At 50.5% G+C, this 21,008-nt stretch overlaps 11 protein-coding genes across 11 annotated transcripts; 4 read left to right on the plus strand and 7 right to left on the minus strand.

Annotated features, from left to right (window-relative positions):
* Window positions 1-49: 49 nt before the first annotated feature.
* On the plus strand, window positions 50-479 carry BU24DRAFT_416962 (uncharacterized protein). Its single transcript, XM_033526592.1, has one exon. The coding sequence runs from the start codon at window positions 95-97 to the stop codon at window positions 449-451; it is 357 nt and encodes a 118-aa protein (XP_033389637.1). The 5' UTR covers window positions 50-94; the 3' UTR covers window positions 452-479.
* A 257-nt stretch (window positions 480-736) lies between these two features.
* BU24DRAFT_361910 (putative AP-1 adaptor complex subunit MU) lies at window positions 737-2,811 on the minus strand. The gene is made up of 6 exons (XM_033524163.1): window positions 2,668-2,811; window positions 2,483-2,611; window positions 2,159-2,388; window positions 1,604-2,093; window positions 1,180-1,551; window positions 737-1,115 (listed from the first exon to the last, which is right to left on the minus strand). Exons 1-6 carry the CDS (start codon window positions 2,704-2,706, stop codon window positions 1,035-1,037), a joined length of 1,341 nt encoding a protein of 446 aa, XP_033389638.1. The 5' UTR covers window positions 2,707-2,811; the 3' UTR covers window positions 737-1,034.
* Window positions 2,812-3,028: 217 nt separating this feature from the next.
* On the minus strand, window positions 3,029-5,137 carry BU24DRAFT_18669 (uracil permease). Its single transcript, XM_033521670.1, has 6 exons — window positions 4,962-5,137; window positions 4,811-4,900; window positions 4,714-4,754; window positions 4,568-4,660; window positions 4,041-4,516; window positions 3,029-3,986 (listed from the first exon to the last, which is right to left on the minus strand). Exons 1-6 carry the CDS (start codon window positions 5,033-5,035, stop codon window positions 3,126-3,128), a joined length of 1,635 nt encoding a protein of 544 aa, XP_033389639.1. The 5' UTR covers window positions 5,036-5,137; the 3' UTR covers window positions 3,029-3,125.
* An 896-nt stretch (window positions 5,138-6,033) lies between these two features.
* Window positions 6,034-7,894, minus strand: BU24DRAFT_430041 (uncharacterized protein; the record flags this gene model as incomplete). The annotated part of the gene is made up of 4 exons (XM_033529785.1): window positions 6,034-6,071; window positions 6,121-6,865; window positions 6,914-7,599; window positions 7,663-7,894. 4 exons carry the CDS (start codon window positions 7,892-7,894, stop codon window positions 6,034-6,036), a joined length of 1,701 nt encoding a protein of 566 aa, XP_033389640.1.
* A 328-nt stretch (window positions 7,895-8,222) lies between these two features.
* On the plus strand, window positions 8,223-9,556 carry BU24DRAFT_416965 (uncharacterized protein). Its single transcript, XM_033526593.1, has 2 exons — window positions 8,223-8,660; window positions 8,716-9,556. Exons 1-2 carry the CDS (start codon window positions 8,401-8,403, stop codon window positions 9,311-9,313), a joined length of 858 nt encoding a protein of 285 aa, XP_033389641.1. The 5' UTR covers window positions 8,223-8,400; the 3' UTR covers window positions 9,314-9,556.
* On the minus strand, window positions 9,461-10,115 carry BU24DRAFT_416966 (uncharacterized protein; the record flags this gene model as incomplete). Its single annotated transcript, XM_033526594.1, has 2 exons — window positions 9,461-9,666; window positions 9,715-10,115. Coding segments are annotated over 2 exons (405 nt in total), but the record flags the coding sequence as incomplete, so codon positions are not given.
* A 618-nt stretch (window positions 10,116-10,733) lies between these two features.
* Window positions 10,734-12,303, minus strand: BU24DRAFT_18961 (uncharacterized protein). Its single transcript, XM_033521697.1, has 2 exons — window positions 11,846-12,303; window positions 10,734-11,720 (listed from the first exon to the last, which is right to left on the minus strand). Exons 1-2 carry the CDS (start codon window positions 12,084-12,086, stop codon window positions 11,041-11,043), a joined length of 921 nt encoding a protein of 306 aa, XP_033389643.1. The 5' UTR covers window positions 12,087-12,303; the 3' UTR covers window positions 10,734-11,040.
* Window positions 12,304-13,048: 745 nt separating this feature from the next.
* BU24DRAFT_457293 (uncharacterized protein) lies at window positions 13,049-14,480 on the minus strand (the record flags this gene model as incomplete). Its single annotated transcript, XM_033531527.1, has 5 exons — window positions 13,049-13,425; window positions 13,524-13,658; window positions 13,766-13,882; window positions 13,932-14,333; window positions 14,390-14,480. 5 exons carry the CDS (start codon window positions 14,478-14,480, stop codon window positions 13,049-13,051), a joined length of 1,122 nt encoding a protein of 373 aa, XP_033389644.1.
* A 679-nt stretch (window positions 14,481-15,159) lies between these two features.
* On the plus strand, window positions 15,160-16,087 carry BU24DRAFT_416969 (uncharacterized protein). The gene has a single exon (XM_033526595.1). The coding sequence runs from the start codon at window positions 15,459-15,461 to the stop codon at window positions 15,672-15,674; it is 216 nt and encodes a 71-aa protein (XP_033389645.1). The 5' UTR covers window positions 15,160-15,458; the 3' UTR covers window positions 15,675-16,087.
* A 1,468-nt stretch (window positions 16,088-17,555) lies between these two features.
* On the plus strand, window positions 17,556-18,371 carry BU24DRAFT_404330 (uncharacterized protein; the record flags this gene model as incomplete). Its single annotated transcript, XM_033525637.1, has 2 exons — window positions 17,556-17,817; window positions 17,941-18,371. The coding sequence occupies 2 exons, from the start codon at window positions 17,556-17,558 to the stop codon at window positions 18,369-18,371; spliced, it is 693 nt and encodes a 230-aa protein (XP_033389646.1).
* Window positions 18,372-19,149: 778 nt separating this feature from the next.
* BU24DRAFT_457295 (uncharacterized protein) lies at window positions 19,150-19,427 on the minus strand (the record flags this gene model as incomplete). The annotated part of the gene is made up of 2 exons (XM_033531528.1): window positions 19,150-19,186; window positions 19,240-19,427. 2 exons carry the CDS (start codon window positions 19,425-19,427, stop codon window positions 19,150-19,152), a joined length of 225 nt encoding a protein of 74 aa, XP_033389647.1.
* Window positions 19,428-21,008: the final 1,581 nt, after the last annotated feature.

The raw sequence follows: 21,008 nt of genomic DNA on the forward strand, positions 1-21,008 counted from the left end.
CTTTGTCCTTCTTCTCCACACTTCTCAAAACCGGAATGACCCAGTTGCCCCATTTCCGACGTTTTCCTTTCTCTCCACGCCTTTCAAACCCGGAATGACCCACTCGCCCCATTTCCGTCTTTGTCCTTCTTCTCACATCAGTTTCTGTACAACAACACCAGCCACCATCGGGGCTTATATTATGAGTGCGATCATTCGGTTCTTTCGGTTTTCAATTCAGTTCCATCAGTTTTCTTTATCAGTCATGAACACAGAGTTCATTCGACCACCATTATCCAACATCCATTATCCAACATCCATTATCCAACATCCATTATCCAACATCCAATACCCAACATCCAGCGTCCAAAAGTCTACAGTCTACAGTCCAAGGAGTTATCTGATTTTTGTTTTGCGTTCTCTTTTTTTTCCCTACCTGATATTTGCGTTTCCGGACTGGACTGGACTATAAATGGACTGGACTGCGAGACGAGACTGACCGGCCGGCTGTGAAGTATATTTATCCTTTTTTTTTTCACAAACAGCCGAGAGCCTGAGTCTTGAGTCTCCTTTTTCTTTTTTTCATCATCGGGATCAAAAATCAACGAGTTTTTCTTTTTCATTCCATAGACGGTTTTTCGGAATCCAATTTTCTACTTTTCTTCTCTTCAAGACATTTTCGGTTCATAATTGACGTGATGTGACGTGAAAGTGATGTTTGAATCATGCGATTATGACTGACTGGCTGAGTGACACTGGCTGCATCATTGACTAATTGATTTGTTTTCCATTTATGATTTTAATTTTGTGAGGTATACACAAAGACAAACGAGTAATCGATTCAATCGCCCGCTAAAGAAGTAAGAAAGAGTACAAAGAATTATTTCGCCATGTCATGCCATCACTGCTGCCTCTGGAGGGTTCTAACTACGTGAGACATTGGGTGGATGTGGACAAGGAAGGGTTTTACAAGGCTGGGCGGGGGTAGATGGTTTTCCGTCCTACGTGAAATCTGGTGGCGCATGTTATCAAGGGGAGTTCTATTGCATGATCGTCTATTGTACATCGGGTAACCGGACCGCAATGTCTCCTGATTGTGTGATGTAGCGCACCCAGGGCAGTGATGGGTATTGGAGCTAGTGAGGGTGGTTAGTTTTACGTTCAGGATGAGATAGAGTGTTGGGAAGGGATTCGACTAACCTTAGGCTCGATGATCTTCAGATACCTAACCTGGATACCACTGGTCGTGAAATAGGGAATCTCGAACTTGACGTTGATGGGTCGCTTTCCCTTGCCGGCGCCCACACCTCCCATGCTGCCGCCGAAACCGCCCATCATGCCGCCTCCCTTCTCGTCGTCTCCGCGGACCGAGGGCAGGCCCAGCTCCGCCCTCATGAGGAATTCCTTCTGGCCACCGAACTGTTTTATCTTCCAGACAATGGAGGAGGTCTCTGGGGCGTAGTGGACGGTGCCGACGTTGGTGCGGAATCGAGGGGTATCCGCGTCTTCGGGGACGGGTATCGAGATTTGGACGTTGTTGGCTGTGCTTCGTCGCTTGAATTGTGCTCTGGCCTAGTTGTTTCATCAGTCTCTATATGTGGCGGCAGTATGTCGATGACTATACCTTCAACATGTACTCTATCCTGCTTCCAGAGTGGCTTTCTACTATGCACTCCACCCAGATAAGAGGCTTAACTTGTGTGTTTAGCCGGTAGCTCATGAGCTCGAACTCGCCGTCCGGAGGAATGAAGCTGATCGTCCTGTCGCTTTCGAATCGCGATAGTCGCACGCACTGGTGGAACTTGACGTCTTCCATCTCCACAGCCTTCCCTCGTGTTGCGCGTCCTGTGGTCTCAAACATGGCCTTGTCGTTGAGACCCAACCGTAATTCGGGCATACCGGACAAATAACACTTCATCTTGATCGCACCCAAAATTTCAGAGCGCAGGACATTGCCATTCGCGGAAACAAGGAGGTTGAGAGATTCGACGACATCGAGGAACACTTCGTTCTTGCGGTATCGAATACCTTCGCTTCGCCAGCTGACGGCATTGGTAACGGCGATGGGCGGCCTGGCCTGGACCTCGAGCTTGTGTGACTCCTGCGTGATGTACCTGCGAAAGCATATCGGTCAGTATCAATCCCGACCAATCGAAAGCACGAATCGTGGACGGCATACTCTTGCAATATCTTGGACTCCGTCGTTTGCGGATACCCGAAATCCATCATCTCGTCCAGGAGTTCGTAAATGATGACGAAGTTGTCCCTTATACTCTCCTCCTCCAGCTCTTTGAAGTACTCTGTAAAAACCTCGACAATCTTGTGTAGGAAAAGGAGGATCTCAGCGGCGTTCGTGTTGCGCTTCGTCAGGGCAAGGAGGTACAGATTGCTGTGGCGGATATAGAGGTACTAAACAATCTATCCATTAGACTGGGAACTCAGATATAATATATATGAATCGAGGAGGACGGAGGTCCTGGAGACGGGGGGAGTAGGTTCGTACGTTGATGCCTTCGCTCGAGAAGCATGGTGGAACTGCGGAGCTCTCTTCTTCCGCCTCGCTGAGAAGTATAGGAAACTTCTCCACGGCTGACATGGGAATGTCACCTCTGTAGTTTCGCGCCAGAAGGGTCTATATGCATACATCGTCAGTCTGGATGCTTCACCGAGTTTACCCCACAAGCTCACCTTGCCCTTCAGGTCGAGGAAGAAGATCGCGGACGCCATGATTGTGGAAATTTGACAGAGAAATTAGAAGGACGAGAGGATTGGGAAAATTTAGCTTCTATCGGGTCATCGTTCGCAGAGAGGCGGTGGCGGGGTACTATCTTGAGATGGACAGCTAGGTTCAGCGATGTTGCCAAAGTTATGATGCCAAGGCCGGCGTCACGCTAAGCTTTGATGCGGCCTAGCATGCCGCCTCCGTGTATTGAACTGGTGGTAGAGACAGATATTAATCATTACACAGCAAGATCAATCAAAATGTCAGATGAATTATTGGAATCATGTAATCGCACCGCAAAATCACAACAATTACATGTTTGATAAGATCGAATAGATTGAATTACTGAAAGAACCTTATTGTTCCTTGATCTCCTGTGCCGTCTAGATGCATTTACATGTGCAACCCTCGAGGGTATGATAATCTACAAGATTCTATCCAACCTGGCTTTCCAGCCTGCCTTCTCGTTGCTTGCTCCCATTTCCTCGCCGCTTCCAGAGTTTCCAATGCTTACACCGTCGACTTCGCCATTGGCGTCATAGATATCATCCGGTGTCACGCTCTTTGCGATAAATGTTTCCTTGGCCGGGAACAACAACGATAAAGAAACATGCACGAGACCAGTGCTGAAGAATCCCAGCAACCAACCGAAGGCATACGGGCGAGCTCCTACACCGGTATCAATCTTAGGATTAATACTGCTGATGAAGCCTGGCAGGTTGGGTGCAACGCCGATGAGGAAAGCGGTGATGGCGCGCCAGTTGACGCCACCAGTGTATCGATATATACTGTAAGGTTGGTAGAGAGCCAGCGTGTCGTACTTGCGCTTGTGTACGATCCAGAAATCCGACGCCATGATGGCGGCGATAGGACCCAAGAATACAGCGTATGCGGCCATGAAGTTTAGGAACGTGCCTGCAGACTCAAGGATCTTCCAGGGAACAAGTGCCCAGCAGAGGATTGCGCACACGATCTGGCCCCTGCGGATATTGAGGTACTGAGGGAACAGTGCCATTAAGTCGTTGGCGGCGGAAAGAGAGTTTGCAGAGATATTGACACCTAGGGCGGCAAGCGCAAAGGAGAAGGCAGCAAAGAAGCGGGCCGCGCGAGATTCCCAATTTGCGATCAGGGCCATTGGGTCCCAATTCACAGTTCCATAATGGACCGTTCCTGCAGATGTAGCGGCGACACCGATGAATGCGATGAATGTGAAGATGATGGGGAGAAATGGAACGTAAATCAGTTGCCATTTCACAGAGACGCGAGAGTATCGAGAAAAGTCGGCCTAGATCAAATCCATTAGCTGTGAATCGCTTAGCCAAAAGACAGACAAACATACCTGGTTGACGGACAGAGTGGCATAATTTCCGATGACAGCAGTGAGCGAGGACAGGAAAGCCCAGCTATATGCACTTCCAGTAATCGTTGCCTTCTGATTCCACATTTCGCCCCCGTCCGTGGACGCAAATGCCCAGCCTAAGATGGCAATCCACGCGCATGGTACGACCACACTTTTGACCATGAACAACCAACGTAGAGTGTTGGGGTGCATGCACAAAAAGGGCACCTGAATCAACCAGAAAATGAAGAACGATATCATCGTATTCGTGGTGATGCCCTGATCCTCGGGTATAGTATTCTTGAGCGTAAGGAATGATGGCCATATCGCTCCGATCATGACTCGTACCGTGTTCGCCCCGTTCATGGTCTGAATGGCAAACCAAAACACACTGAGAATCGTACGGGAGATGATGGCGACGTAGGAGCCCCAGAAACCCCATGACGCTCGCGCAATGACGGGGAATGGAGAGTGGTCTAGCTTGCATCAGTGGACAGCACAGAGAGTGATGAATGCTGGTTTCTTACGAATTACGCCGATAGCTCCATTAAGCGCTATAACGAACGAAATGATGAAAAATGCAAGCGCTACGATTCCCAATGACTCCCTCCATGTGAGGCCTGGAAGAGGTGAGCATAATCAATCATGTGCGCACGAGAGGGTTCTGTCTCACCAATTGCGATTATACTTGACGCGAATTGCCATGTTGCCGCACTGAGAATGTATGAGGACCTCTTGATCTATGAGGAATGGCTGGAGACAATTCTTACTTAAATGCATCACTGATCCAGTATGCAAGGAATGAAGTAACACCCCATTTTCGCTCGTGCCTCGGGACAGGGTCGAGATCTTTGTTGGTCCTGGAAGTTTACCCAATCAATTCCCCGCAACAAGCTAGAAGAGCTTCAAGATTGCACTCACCATCTGGCGTTACCCTGTGCGAAAACAGAATTTGGCTGTTCGACCTTGAGATGCGGTCGCTTGAATTGAGGCATGATGTCTCTGGAGCCGCTGCTCTCTTCTATGAGGAGGTACGAAAGATCTGGCGTGAGGATTCTTTGACCGCGCGGGGATCATGCAGGCTTTTGTATGGTCGCACACGCCTATCAACCAAACATGGGTCGATCCGTCAACACCATGCCAAGGTGCAGATAAGCCAAACGCTGTGCATGTCTGCTGCCGACAAGGCTGGGGTCTATCTATGCATAGTATGTGTGGCTCGACTCTACCCGAGAGTTCGTGTCTGGTGAGGCTTGAGCCATGGTTATCGACCCATAAGCGATGGCAACCAGGCAAACCGTCCATGGACAATACAAGTAATCGTATCCGATACCTGCAAAATGCCGCCAGATACGCAGTCCTTTGTGCAAAGTCAATGTCAAGAACGGTTGCCTCTCATTCGACGGCGAGTCGTTGTGATAAGACCCCATGTAGGAGATCGGCACGCCGGTTCTACGCTAAACGGGACGCTTTCCCCAGATTCTAAAGGTCTCGAACAGGGAACAGGGGGGTCCCCACGCGACTCGCTATCAGGTAGAGATACGCAAACCCACGGGGTTGGGTAATTCACACCCACCACTCAAGTATCAACCCATGTGCCTCGTGGTCGGGTCTGGCCGATGGGATAGCTCACTGCGGGTAGATGGGACTGCCATCATTGCGATGGTAAGGAGTACATAGATACGCATGACTGGATGAGAGATCCCTTGCCCTGCAGACGCATAACTCCCTGGCCCGGTCAGTCGGAAAGTCACGGCAGGGCAGCTCAATTGATCTAGAATATACGAGTCGACTTAGAGAAAGAAGTCGAGTCTTGTCGTATTCAGAGGCATTCGCCACTACTAAGAGACACCCTGCTATCTCGGATATCAGAAACATTACCAATGCATACCGGCGATAACAACTTTTTGAGCTTGAATTAAAGATCGATATTTAGTCCACGCTTCGTCTTCGACGTTATCTAGCCGAATTGCATGTTTTATGACAGAAACGCTTAGATGTATGCTAATGTGTGGTCTTCCCGGAAGGTACCTAGAGATGTTTAGTGACGTCCTTGCATCAAGTGGAGTGAGAAGCATACCATTTACTCCCAATGATGTCTCCCCACCTGCTACAGATGATCCTGCTACAATAACTTCACCCGCAACATGCTCATCGGTCGTCTTATGAGCTGCATTATCCTTCAACTTGACCTCCAGGCAACTGAGCGGAACGCCAAAATGACTGTGTTTAGATGCCGGCGTCGTGCCTCGGCGATAGTCATAAATATAGGTTTGCGCAACCGCGCCAGCTACCTTAGCGGCCGTCAACGCATAAATGACACGAGCCTTCGTATAGATGCGTAAGTCGGAAAGATCATCAGAGCTCAAGGGCGTGTCATCTTGACCAACCCTCTCGGAGACGAAAAGAAGGCGTAGTTTTCCTGGTGTAGCGCCGACGGATGCCCTGACTGGTGCGTTGAGGCGAGTGAACAGCGAATCCGTAGGAAGACGTCCAGAGGCCAGCATTCGAGACTCTAGGTAATGTGCGAACTTCTTCAGAGCACCAGTGATGGTTTCGGTCGTAGTGTTGTGGAGTTTAGCGGCCGTCTCCGCGGATACAACTATGATCGTGGGGGAAACCAAACGGCTGGCAAGTGTCAAATCTACACCAGGACCGGCGACGGAATTGATAACGACAGTGGAGTGGGAGAAGAGTGCTGCCAGTGTAAGGGTCAATGCGTAGGAGTGGGTAAACAAGTCGGCGGGGAGCAATGTGTCAGATGGCGAGAAACGCTGATGGGCGGGCAATGCTGAAATAAGAGCTCCAGTGGCTGCAGATAAGTTCTGCACTATGTCAGTATATTGAAAGAATTGATTGCGTTGCTGTCCCACCTGCTGTGTGAATTCCACAATCTCTACAGACTTGGTGATGCCTTGCTGCCATAGGAAAACAACGTTTGGTGCCTTTCCACTGTTCTGGGGTAATTCGATTGAACCGTTCTTGTGATCCTGTACAAGCTCGTGCCAGACAGACACATCGAGCTTACCACCAATACCCTCCGGCACCTCGTTCCAATCCATATGCCTGCTTGTTTTCTCGACAGTCCAGATCACCTGGCGGAGACCAGCCGCCCCACGGGTGACATCAGCGAGCGGAAGGGAGCCAGCTTCGGCAATGAGGGAATCCGCGTTGGTTCGGGCCAAAAGCTCGATCAAAGTGGGATGCGGCTGATTGTATGGAATCAAGATTGGGGAGAAGCCGTAGAAAGCGCCGGCGAATAGAGCTGCGAGGAACTCGACACTGTTCGGCAAGTAAATAGCAACGCGTTTAGCACCGTGATCTTGCAGATGCTTTCCAATGATTGCTATCTCCTTTGTAATATCGGGAATCTTGTGCTCGGTGATATCCTGTTTGCCAAAAACGGTGATGATTTTGCCTGTCCCGTCGGGGGTGGCATTCTTCTCGAGGGGAATCTCGCCGGTAACGCGGCGCCAAATATCACGGAGATCACCATCTTTGCCAGCAGAGTACATCGGAGCGCCTGGGGGTTTGACGGCGAGGCCTGTTCGGAGAGGATCTGTATGCTGTTAGCATTTCGGGACATTGAGGCACAGCGAGCAGGCGCTATAATGGATCATACAGCCATGAGGGGTCTCTGGAGACCTGTATGAAGCAGACTCTCCAGGCTGTCTGACGTAGGAAGCCTGAGCCTGTCTTGCTAGCAGCAGAGGATGAGTATCAGCATCTTGAGTATCATATATGACCCAGCCAATAAAACCAACAATGCCGACGACGAGAATGGTGGAGAGGGTATTCCATCCGGACAGCAGCTGGGCGATTTGAGCATCGAGCTGCTCGACTACGCTCGCCATGATTTATTGCGGTAGAACAACAAAACAGAAATATCAGAAGCAAACGAAGGTTGGAAAAAGGTAGAATTGAGGATTATTGAAGAAGGAGTGGTGTTAAAGTATGGTGTGTATTGTGTAAGTAGGATGATGTTACCGGTGGGGTCACTTGCTATGACGAGTCCAGCTGCCAGCCCCGAAACAAGTAAGGCGCCCACATCCGCCGCCTGACAATAATGGAATGGCTTGCAGGGGTCTCGTCTCCGTTGCTACGCTCCAGCCTTGGCACGCTAGTTGCTCAAAACACAGCAACACATTCATTCAACCAACTCCATACTACATATGCACACCTCTTCAGAGATCCGACCTTCAAAGACATGACGAGTTAATCGACGCTCGTGATTTATACTAACCTACTAACCTTACAGCTTCCAGCATAACAATTGGTCTTCTCAGAACATTCCACATCCGCCAGTGACCCATTCAACTCTTGCGCCCAACAATCAGTTCTCCACTTCCCTTTGAACGCGATGAGTGCGAGACTCATATCCAATGGAGGGGTTCCTCGAGCTCCTGCGACACCTGTGACTCCCTCGGCGCAGCGTCAGCATGAACCCACCCCCACTGGTGCTTGGAAGCACCCAAAGTTCGACGAGATTACCCGTCGACAGTACGCGACCACGTTTGATGAGCGCAATGTCAAGGCAATCGTTGCTAATGGCGGTCTGATTGTCGCTTCATTTGTCGCTCCTGGTTTGATCGGAGAAGTCCCATTGATCCGCACTATCTTGTGAGTATGCCCTGGTAACGATATCTCTACGTTCAATACTGACCCAACGCGCAAGTTCTTCGGCAGGAAACTTGTTGCAAAGCACCGGTCTTAACATAAGTTATCTCATCTGGCTGGTCCGCCTTCTGCTCCTCATGGGCGTTGGACAAGCATGTCTACCTCTTTTCCGTCGCTACCAGCCCGACGACATCGCCGATATCCCTCTCACTCCATCCCAGCGAGAAGCAATGGGTCTCGACCCTAACGTCAGAACCCCTCAAACACCCGGTTCTGCATATGCTTCCCCCAACTACGTGACCCCCCCGCGATACCAAAGATCCACTCCGCGAAACAGCTTCGGCACCCCTGCCGACTTACACTCTCCCTTGTCCGGCAGCCCTCGTGCGAGCATGGTCAAGTCGACCTCAAACTCCCCCTTCTCTCCAAACACCGGCAGCCCGTTGTTCCAGAAAGCAGTGGGTGGTGCATCTGCCAGCAAGCGATTGAGTTTCGATAGCAGGGGCAGTGGATTCTCGAGCAGCTTGTTCGATAGTAGCGGAAGCAATACCCCTGGAACGCCTACACCAGGGACCGGCAGAGCCAGCGTAGGGCTGAACAACAAGTGGCTATACGAGAAGCGGAGGGACAGCCCTAAGAGCAGCTTGCTCAGCTGAGGAGAGGAGGACCAAATCAATGTCACGATTTGATGTACTTTAAACGATCAAAATGGTCGCTTTATACCCTGATATATTGCGTGGGCGTCCTGCTGTAATTCATCTGGTTTAGCTTGTTTAACACGGTTGCATTGGGTCTGACTGGTAGGCTCACAATTTGCTATGATTTTTATTTCAGTAATCGTAACAGACCAACCTGTATATAGTACAAATGCAAAGAGCGGAATCTTTTTTTCCTAAAAAGCATCCTTCCTTATCCGCGAGGACCCATCGCTCGTGATATATGCGTACACAAAATAACTCCACCCGGCTCGACACAACTTCACCGACCGCCCACAATCGCACAAGCCTAGCTAAACCGGTCCCCTTTCCTACTCCTATATACATCGCTCGCCTCGTACTTGCTCTTCTCCGTCACCTTCTGTGACTCATCCTCAGGCGCATGTCTCGTAGGCGCAGGATCGCTATTAGCCTCCTGACTCGGGTGCCCCGCATTGTCATCCTGGACATGCCAATCTTTATCAGCCTTTGCCTCCTCCCTCTTCCTCTTCAACTCGTCCACAACAGACGGCGGGACGGGTCTGATTCCTGAAGGGAGCGGCGCATACGGCGAGCTCGTCGACGAGGATGTCGAGCCTCCGCCGTTGATGTGTGCTTGCTCCATCTCGTACTGCCTCTGGCGCTTCCTGAAGTCGGCCTCGGATTTTGCGGCGCGCTCGGCGTTGATCGATCGCTTTGCGAAGTAGTATGCGCCTCCGCCGGCTACTATCAAGGTGCCCCAACCGTAGCTGCGTGGATTGTTAGCTTTTGCGAATTGTATTCGATTTCCTCTTCTTCATCGTGTGTTTCGCTGGATAGGCGCGGAATTGCGTGGAGGCGGGAATTCATGGATGTGGGTATCAATTGGGATATGCATGTGAAGATTTGGAATTCGCATCTTGGTTGTTCCGAGACGTTTGCGCTTGTTCGATGGTGGTGTGAAAGTGGACTGAGGGATACGGAGGAGGAGCTGCGGTGAGTGACGTACTATACGGATTTGATCTACATAGCTGTTGTGTGAGCTGATGTCGCGTTCGTCGGAAACGGAGAGATTTGGAGGGCTTACTGTGTTCATTTTGATATACTTTGTCTAGTCTCTGGAAGTTGGATTGATGTTTGTAGAGTTGTCAATGGGTGCTTGGGAAGAAATGTTTTCGTTACGCATGTAGAAGTGGTCTGATTTCATAGGGCTGACGGAGATTGTTCGGCGGTTGGTCGGTTGGCCTTGGCGAGTACGGGGGTTGCGGAGGTCTCCTCCGGTGAACGACGCTGCCTTCTGCACTTGAATGCTATAATTCAAGATAGGATCATGTTACTTCCAGTCTCCACCGATCAACTTTGTTTATGAGAAATGGCTTGCATTACCGTCCGAACTGGACGCAAGTATCCAGTCACTTTCTAATAGCAGTCAAGAAGATCCAATGACGACACATTGACTACATTAGTAAGAGGTCGACGATTTTGTTACACTGAGAAGGTATCAGTTGAAGTACATTGTGTCCTATAATACATCTAATGGATAGCATCACTTGAGAGTAGTTCCTAGCGGAATCCTACTTTCTAATAGTACAGGAATGAAGGGTACAATACACACGCCATCGCTAATATAAACATCCACGAAGTCCCTCAAATACGTTCATCTGGCGCTGTTCTTCCTCGACATTCAAGATTGTGCACCGATCTGACGATTACCTCCCAGCCAACTCCGCAGGCTGTCTATCGCTCGGCAACTCGCTCAACTGTACGAATTGAAACTGTTGCTGACAACGATGATGACAAGGCGTCTGTCCATAGCCGCTCTGTAGCTGTCCATAATCTCTGGGAGGGCCATTCGACACATATTTCACAGGATCCTGAGGATATAGCTGTGGAGAATGTGGGTGAAAGCCGCTTGCTACGGTGCTGTCCTTGCTCGCTATCCATTCACGGCGCCGTTTGTAGAAGATGACGCTTGCCGCGATTCCAAGGACGAGTGGGATACCTATACCCAAGCTGACGCCCAGTACGAGTCCCATGCAACGTGCTGAATGCATGATTCGCTCCTCGGGATCCTCATTCCTGGGTACCGTTGATGCTGAAGACGACGACGACGACGACGATGATGATGATGATAATGATGACGATGATAGTGATGGAAGGCTGCCTGAGCCCGTAGGCATAGGACCGGCCGTCGTAGTTGGGAGTATTTTTCCAGGCGGAGGTGTTCTCGCCGCTAGGGTGATGTTGAAGTAGCAACTCGCAAACATCGTATATGGGTGCGTGGTCTGGTAAAGATTGAAGAAGTATACTGGCGATTCTTTCAGGTCAAAATGCGTGGTTGTCACCGTCCACTCGAATTCGCCTATTTCTTCTTCGTCAACCCTCTTCTCTGTCAGACGTATTAGCCTTCCATACTCTTTTCCACGACCTCAACGCAATCCACCGACGCTCAACATCATCATCATCATCATCATCATCATCATCATCATCGTTACGCGGTGGTTGGAAACATACCATATATAGGTGGCCCCTTCATTGAGCTCCATGTCTTCACCAGCATCTGCATCAATCGGATCTCGTAGCTGCTGATGTTCGTATTCCACTTCACCTGCGTCTGGCTGTCTAGTTCGAGCCTGTCTAGCGTCGAGAACTCGCTGGCTAGCGACGCCTCGCAAGGCAGTTGGAAGCTCTCCCCCTGCGCAGCATGCCTTGTAGCGAGCGTGAGTAACGCCAGGAGTACGATCGGAAGTGGCATCGTGTAAAGTCATCCGCACACGACGTAATTTGGGGCAGTGCTCGAAAGAAACGAGGTACAACAATGGGATGCTGCAGACAGAGTCCAGCACAGCATTCCATGCCCTGTAATTGTGGCAGAGACCACTCTTTAATCAGCGGTCCGCAGCTTCTACTCCTTCGATCGAAGGATTCTCATTTCTTCTTCTCATACAAATTCTACGCGAAACGTCTGCAATGTTCCTCCTTTCAGGCCCCATATTTCGCGCAATCCGATTTCAGGCGCTCTGAGTCCTGATCCCATAGGTCTGGCATCTTCAACGGTGATGGAGCGAATGATGTGCATTGGGAGGGAGTTCACCCGACCAATCACGGAGCGGCCGCCTGCGGGTGCCTGCATGAGCCTGAGACGAGGAAGCTTCAAGGTAGGACTCTTTCCAAGACTTTTAAGGCTACGATGAAGGTACTACCACTAGGAGAATTTTTCTTCCTGATTGATAAGGAAGTCGATGAAGGATATGGGGGGAAGTTACGGGCGTCGCGCTTCCACTGCAAGCTAGCCTGGAATATTCCCATTCATGCCTTCGTTGGCGTTCGGCGAAGTATTCCCCCTTCAGGCATCGTTGCATTTTTAAGGCAAACTTTTCTGTCGGACTTGGTGTTGGCCTTGGGTCTCTGAAGCTCGCACCGGCGAAGGACCATCGGTCAAAAGCCCGTAACTACACGTAAGAACTTGGGATTTTTCATCAAATCGTGTACACTCATCTGAGTAGGAACAGTGCTATGTGGAGATTCAAATTTACATGAAGATTGAGAAAACTTTGGTATAAATATTTACTTTCTAAAGATACTAGACTTCCTCCATGGGCCTGCCACTGATTGACTTGGAAACTGATTCCGCGTCGAGTTGAGAGTGGTATGCTTTGGAGTGAGACTCCCCTCCTAGAGCACTGTTTTGGTTCCGACCGGGTTCGGAGAGGTGATTTATGCCAGGAAGTATGCCATGAACGATCGCTTGTTGTTGTTTCGGTTTTGCCCACCTTGGTTGTTGTTCTGTCCTGTCTGCTGGTTCTGGTTGGCATTCTGGTTTCCGTTCAGATTGGCATTCTGGTTCGCATTCTGATTGGCGTTCTGGTTGGCATTCTGGTTTCCGTTTTGGTTTGCGTTCTGGTTTCCGTTCTGGTTCGCATTCTGGTTGGCATTGCCACCCCTGTTACGGCCATTTCCGTTACCACCGGTCCGACCTCTTCCATTTCCATTGCCATTTCCGTTACCATTACCGTTATTACCGTTTCCGTTGCCGTTTCCGACCGCACCTGTAGGCTGGGCGGCATTTGGATCGAGAGTCGCCGTAATCAAAGCTGCGAAGACAAAACAAAGTCAGCAAAAAACCCGAATCTAAACTCAATCTCGCCCGGAACATCAAAACAAAAACGAAATGAAAATCTGCCAAACGCACCGGAGATGGCACTAGCGCCCTCATTGCCGCCTGCAAGACCGGCGGCCTGGTTTGCGGCAATGGCGACGTCAAGGTCCTTCTGGTTCTGTAGGACTTGGGCTTGAATGCCTTTGAGGGTCTGGGCAGTGTCGACGGCTACGGGATGGATGAGTACATGATATGTGCTGGACAGAAAGAGATTTAAGGAGACAATGGGGTTCCGATGTGAACAAGAGGGGAGGGTTAGAGTGAAATTATCTTACATGCTGCGGTATCTTGTCGGCCAGTGCCATCGGTTTGTTGGACAGCGAAGCAGCCGCCGAACGGTCCTGCGACGGCTGTGTTGCGGCATCGAACAGTGCAAATGTTTCCGGTTGAAGCTGGGATGATGTGAGTAAGGGTCATGCCATGGATGTTCAGAGAGCTTACCTCCAATGCAGTTGAAGTTGTTAGGCATCTGGACGTTGATGACGAACTGCTGTTCCTTGGCCTGTGAGAGGCCATTGGCGCCAGGGACGTTGTTGGAAACCTTCAAGGGGACAAAGTTCGTGGCAGCATTACTCGTTTCGTCAAGCTCGCACTCATAGGGTCCGGCTCCGTCGGCGTTGACTTGGTGGATCGTGACGTCGATGGAACTTCCCTTGGTCACGGTGGTGACTTTGTTGGCGGCGAGAGCGTTCTCCGTCTCCTCACCCACGTCGATGTTTCCCTGGAGCTCTGTGCGTCCGCATGAGTTGACGATGTTCTGTGTGATCTCCGAGTCTCGAATAATGGTGGCATCTAGCTGGCATGGGCTGATGGTAGTGCAGTTCCTGGCAAGGGCCTCGTTCACTGAAGGTGGTTGTTAGTTTCCAATGATCATCATCAAGACACCCTCAAAGACTTACCAGCAAAACCTTGACTCTCGCCAGAGTCACCGGTAGCCGCAAGGATAACACCATGAGAGTGAGCGACAGAGACAAGAGCGGCTAGCGCCATGGAGGAAGAAGTAGAAAAATACATGATGAATTGAAGGAATATACAAAGGGCGCACAGCGCTAAAGTGAATCGAAAGGAAGGAGAAAGGAAAGGTTTGGAATTATGAGTGTGAGGTGAGTGAAGACCAACAAAGAGTCCGAAGATTCCCTACATTATAAAGTATCTGAAAAGCTATGATTCTCTATTACGCGCTCAAGCATTCACCCCTTGATGGATCCCAATGCTTCACATACCGCCAAGCAATACACTTTGTTAGCTATGTACTGAGAAACGCACCATTCAACTCATGGGAGCCTTGGAGGAAGTGCCTGAGTGGGGACTTCTGAACATAGACCTTTGGCGCGAAGAGGAGCTGTTTAGGAGATAGCCTCAGTTGAGCCCCATCTTGAATGCCTCACGTAGGCGGCAGATTGGATTTTCGGGTTACAAAGATGCTTGTAGTGGTCCGATGTCAGCTAGAAGCGGTCCTTGACAGTGAGGACTACCTGGCGAGGCCGGACGTAAGGATGGGAAATGGTGAGGCATCTCCATAGTGGGTCACGATCACTTCTCGTCCGTGCGGGCGGTGTTGCAAATGCGTCGTTGACGCGCGCGACAACTTACAAGCAGTCGGCTGACAAGTTGACAGACTGAATACAGCAGGGAACAGCCGCTTTCTGACTCGAGTTTGACAATTGGTGGTGGCGCGATATATGTTTTGAAGGGGGCGTTTCACGTGCCGAAACAGGAGCTGCGACAGCACCCGTTTCTGCGCTGCCGTGTCTAGTCCAGATGCAGTAGCTCCGCGAGAAAAAGGCTCTGTGGATTGTACAGTGTTTACACCGGTTGGCCTTGCCTGAACAATGCAATTCGAGGTCGTTTCACACGAGGCTCAAAATCCGGCATTGAGGGACGATATCTCTCGTGAGATTGTGTATTTTCTATATATGTTCGATCGGGGGTAGATGAGTTGGCCTGTGCGAAGAGCCGCAAACATATATGCTCTCGACAACAATTGCTCAAATCATGTTTATGCCTGAATCAGGCTCCGCCAGTAGTTGCCCTTTAACCGTTTCGACGGTGCCGGCACCCGGTATGCGAAGTCGAAATCTTTCGAAACTTGCTTGGCTCTATCGTCGTCATTGTACAGTGGATGGATTGGGTAACCCGACGAGACCCAATGCTTCTAATGGTAAGGTATGTTCATTTAAGTAGGACAGCAGCGTACGTCGCACGTTGTATTAATGGCAGATGATTACCTGCACGTTGCTGCTGTACTTCAGTCGGCATCCCTCGACGACAGTATGCATCTTTGATCGCACGACATAACGACAGCGACATATACCAGACGTAGTCATATGCGGCGCCGTGCAACGGGAACTGCAGACAAAAACTTGGAGTAATTGGCCGTTCGTCATCGAGGATAGAATAGACTTCGGCACTTGAGAGGACTTGTAATCAGATATGGTGAACCGATTCCGATTGCAGACATTATCCAGGGAAACGATCAGCGATAATGCAAGTCATCAACGGCCATACGTACTGCTGTAATCATAGCAGCAGTAAGGACGCGTATGCAGATGAGCGACGTGTCTCTCCTTGCATTCATTTATTCCGTTGGTTTTTATAAGATCATTCTAATTGCTAACGGCAGATATAGAATGAGGAGATGAAGACATCCATCGGTGCGTCGGCAGCCCGGCAGCCGACGTGATCAGCCTTAGCTGTCTGCTATTAGCTGTCGATCCGGGCGCTGGGGAACGTCCGACTTGGACTCTACGGCAACGACATGTCAACATTGAAAATATTCCTTCCAAAATTGCATGGTAAAATCATCATCTATCTACCCTCAATGGTCCAAATTTCAATCGAGAATTTCAAATAAACAATATAAAAAGATTTCTATAACAAACGCAAGCCCGCTCGACAAATAATGATACTTCCATGATTCGCCCACAGACGACCGATGTCCACACAAGCACATCCGGAATCTCCCCACCCTATTCACCGAAACCCACATCCACACCAATAGCAATGATCAGCAAGATTCCCCACGAGATCTCACTCTCCAAGACCACTCTAACCCTTTCCAAAAAGAAAGAAAACAGAAGATCAGAAACATCCGTCACATGGGATCTCCAATCTAAAGCAACGCAATGCACTGCGTTGTACTGCATTACACCGCACCGCAGCCAGCCCATCCACCGCAGCCAAGTCCCCAGCTTACGCACTCCCCTAACTTCTCAGGTGAGAACGACAAAGCCAGAGTGCCGTGGATCACATCCATAGGGCTGGCCTCGAAATCGATCAACCCCTCGCCCACAAAGACATAGGTTCGCGCTTCCGAAAAGGGCAGTCGTCGGTACCGGTGATTTGAGGGAAAGCGACGCGTCAGCGAGGAAAGGGACGAGAACATCTTGAACCATTCCAGCAATGACGGTGATGATGACAGGCGCTTGAGTCGTCGTGTACGCTCTCCTCCCTTTCCCTCTATCCTCCACAAGAAATGATGTCCCTCTTGTCGTTTTGGCACTAATCCGCTAAGCTACGAACTGAGGTATCGCTGCAAGATGATGCTAGCTAACCCGAGCCTCACGCCCGGGACCCCTCTCCGGAATCGACGTCGCACCCACCCACGTACACACTAACAACCATCATGTCTCTGCATGCTTACCTCACAAGCCAAGCTGTCTGTCCAGTCAAGAGTCGATGATGTTACGCACGCCACATCGTTTTGCTGCCAATCATGACCCCGGGGGGGGGGCCGCGTATGTCGGTAGTCCCCTCCCTCGTGGGACATGTATATAATTGTAGGTTACGGTCCCGAGGATTTGATCTTGGGGAACATCGAGTTTATTCTGGTTGACATTGACGTACGCGACAACGTGGGTTGATTGAATACATCAATCCATTTTTTATACTCGGGTCACACGAAGCTCGATTGAAGACATTACCGTACCTGACCATTGACACTTCTCCATACTACAACACCAATACCAATCGAACCACTTCTCTCCATCCCCAGCAACGACCTCCCATCCAAAACAAACAAACACTCCCAAACCCAACATCCACAACCCCTCAAAACACACAAAAATGAAACTCCTCTCCCCCCTAACCCTCCTCATCCTCCCCCTCCTCACAGCCGCACAAACCACGACAGAAGCCATCCTGGTCCCACCGCCCTTCTCCACCAACCCCGCGGAATGGACATCCATCTACAACTCCCTCGTCTCCGAAGGCCGCATCCCGTCCACGCTGACCGCGCCTCCGCCCTGGGCGACGGGAGAATGGGGCCCCGGCTACGGTCCCTGGTATAAAGGTCCTGGTGGTCCTGGCAAGGGGCCCTGGGGTCCTGGTACGTATTCCCTTTCCCCATTCTCCCCCTCTATATCCTTTTTATTCTCCTACATAACCACCTCTTTGATTCATCCCCCCCCCTCCCCTTTGGTGAATCGAAAGCTAACGCCAACGTAAACAGGACACCCCCACGGGCCCGGCGGCCCCGGCGGACCCCCATGGGGCCCCTGGGCCTCCGAATGGTCGACCCTGACAGCCTGGCCCTCGACATGGTCGGCGCCCTGGACGAACTGGTGGGCCGGCACCGCGTGCCCCGGGTCCGACTGGCCGGGCTGGACGGTCGGGCCGTGGAGCACGAATCCGCCGTGGACGTCGTGGGCGGGCTGCACGGCGAAGACGAGCGTCGTTAGCGTCGTGAGTCCGACGGTCAGTGGCGGGGTCGCGAGTACGGTTGTCGGGGTGCAGGTTGCGGCTGCTGAGGGGACGACGAGTGCAGGGGGAGGGGGAGCGGCGACGGCGTCGAGTACGGGGGGTGCGGTTAGGAGGACGGGGGTGCCGGTTGCGGTTGTGGGTGCTGCGGCGGCGGTTTGGGGGGTTGTTGGGGGGTTGTGAGGATGAGATTGTTGGGGATATGGCTGGAGTGATGGATGTGGTGGAGAGGTAGAGCGAGGGATGGGAAAGGAGGTGATGGTGAGAATGGCGGACGGGAGTTGCATGCATGCATGTGTCAAATATGCACACGAAAGATTCGATGTACGTCGTTCGGTTTTATGATATTGATGATAAATGTATTTTTGTATTTCATTTTCCATGTACCAGTCGCGTCTCATGTGACTCTCGACTATATCAGGAGGGAGGGCGATCCATTCGATGCCACTCCATATCCACTCTAGGCTTCTATAAAAAGCCAATAACCTCCTTTCGACGGAACATTTCAGTCCGTCTTCGTGATTCCTACGACCGACCATGCAAGCGACCTCACCCAACGGGTAGATCACGTCGGTCGCCTATACCAAATCGAACCAAAAAAAAAAAAGAAACGAAAAAACCAAACGCCACTGATGCAAAACGCAGCATTAGAAGTCAAAGTCAAAGTTTCAAGCTGCAAAAAACGCCCAATTCCATCGCCACGGCGCGTCGAATCCCCGCGCAAGGAGGAGTAAGAATGAAAGGAGCAAGAGTCCAGGGGACGGAGAGACTAGGGATGGCGATTCGAATGTGCGGCGGCGGCGATGATAATGATGATGGTAATGATATGATGATGATGATGCTGAGGAAACAGGGGTATGTATGTGAATGCCGTCAAAGATTCAAGTCATGAAGAGAGGAAGCAAGGAAGGAAGATGTCGTTGCGGTTTGGTTATGCTGTATGCATGTCGAATACTAGTGTCTAGTACTTAGGCGCAGGCACGAATTCGATTTGTGGTCTATAGGGCACGTTAGTATTGCTACGGACGGTAAGAGTAGAGGGAAGGCTCACCTTGTGAGATAGGATCCATCAGCCCTGGTCCTCCTGGTCTCAAGGACAGGCGGGACGAAAGGAAGGGTGAAAGCAGAGACGAGGTAGCCGGTCATGAGGGTGGCTTTTAGTCGGTAGCGGGGATCACGGGGGATGTGCGTGGAGTAGCGACGGAAGTGGCTTTGGAAGATACGAGCGGCGGAGGCCATTGTGGATGGTGGTGATGTTGTGGGGAGGTTGTTTGGTGGTGGTGGTGGTGGTGGTATGTGGCGGTAGTGTGGTATTGGTGTAGTAGTGTTGGTGGTTGTAGTAGTAGTAGTAGTAGTAGTAGTAGTAGTAGTAGTGGAAGTGTTTTGGAGGTTCAAGTATTTGGTTGAAAGTGGAATGGACTGGGAGGGTTGGATTTAAGTATGAACAACAGGAGTTTAAGTTTGAGCGGAGCAGATGCTCTCCACCTTCTTCAGTTGGGCTTGCGGATGGGAGGAGTAGCCTGTAGCCTGTAGCCTGTGGGCTGTGGGCTGTAGGTAGTTGGAGCCTTGGAGGAGGAGGGAGGAGGCCAGGGAGGTGGGGCGAGCTAGGTAGTTGGTGTAGCTGGGATGGAGATTGTCGATGGGGGATGGGATGGTTGTGGTACGAGATTCGACCTGGACGGTGGACGGGAAGGGCGGTCGGAGAGTATTGCTGGCCGAGGATCCGCGCAGTGCACAGTACAGTACAGGACACAGGTACGACACAGGTACAAGGTGAGTACAGTAGTGGAGAGTGGAGAGTGGAGAGTGGAGAGTGGAGAGTGGAGAGAGTTGAAGGTGACTTGAGGGGTTATTGAGTGTGAAGAAGGGTTGGATTGGGAAATGGTCAGATCAGAAGTGACGCGAGGGTCCCAATAAATAAGGTAACTATAGTATGGGATAGGAGGGGGAAGAAGGAGAAGGAAGACGATTATAAACTGAATGGTTGATTAATTAATGAAGAGAAGAGAAGAGAAGAGAAGAGAAGAGGGTGATGACGAATGGTGGAGTAAATTGACGCGACTGCCTAGTGACCAGAAAGACGAACAGAGACAGTATTCGCACTGTACCTGGCAGTGCTAACTGTTACAACAAGGCTGAATGAATACCTGGGTACTCGTAGTTACGAGGATGATGATTGAGAGCTGAATGATGGATGAATAATTGGTCAAAAGTGGGTAACTACAGCAGAGTCAAGAGTCATTACTAGTTAGTTACTGTAGTAGTTTATTACCAGATGTGGCTGCGCGATGATGTAGTTGGTCCTCGTACTTAGTTACTTAGTAACTAAGGTAACTACTCTTAATGCAACAAAGATACTTAATGCGACTGTATCTTCTTCAAGTTATGCCTACATACGACGAACAACAGAATTCGCAAGAACAACCAGAAGGAATACTACATAGGCGAAGATGTCTAGATTGAGTGATATTTTTCGTTGTTGAACCGTGGGGTAATTGATTGAATTGATTGAATTGATTGATTGAAGAGTCAACAACAATGGTCGAGTTGGACTCAGTTGATTGTCAGGCCATTGTCGTGTGACGCCTCCCATAAAGACTGACCTGGACCCTGGCACTGCCTGTCCATATCATCACGTGACTGCAGGGGCGGAGCTCCTCCCAGTCATCTCCCAGCCAATCACAACCGTCCATCTCATCTTCTCCCATTCCCGTTCTCCATTTGTTTCGTTTCATCTCTCCCATCCCATGTAACTGCACAGATACCTACTCGTAGCTATGACTATCTTGACAATAATGAACCATTATCACGACATTTCTG

The sequence above is a fragment of the Aaosphaeria arxii genome, assembly GCF_010015735.1.
Source record: "Aaosphaeria arxii CBS 175.79 unplaced genomic scaffold BU24scaffold_1, whole genome shotgun sequence".
Classification (NCBI taxonomy): Eukaryota; Fungi; Ascomycota; class Dothideomycetes; order Pleosporales; genus Aaosphaeria; species Aaosphaeria arxii.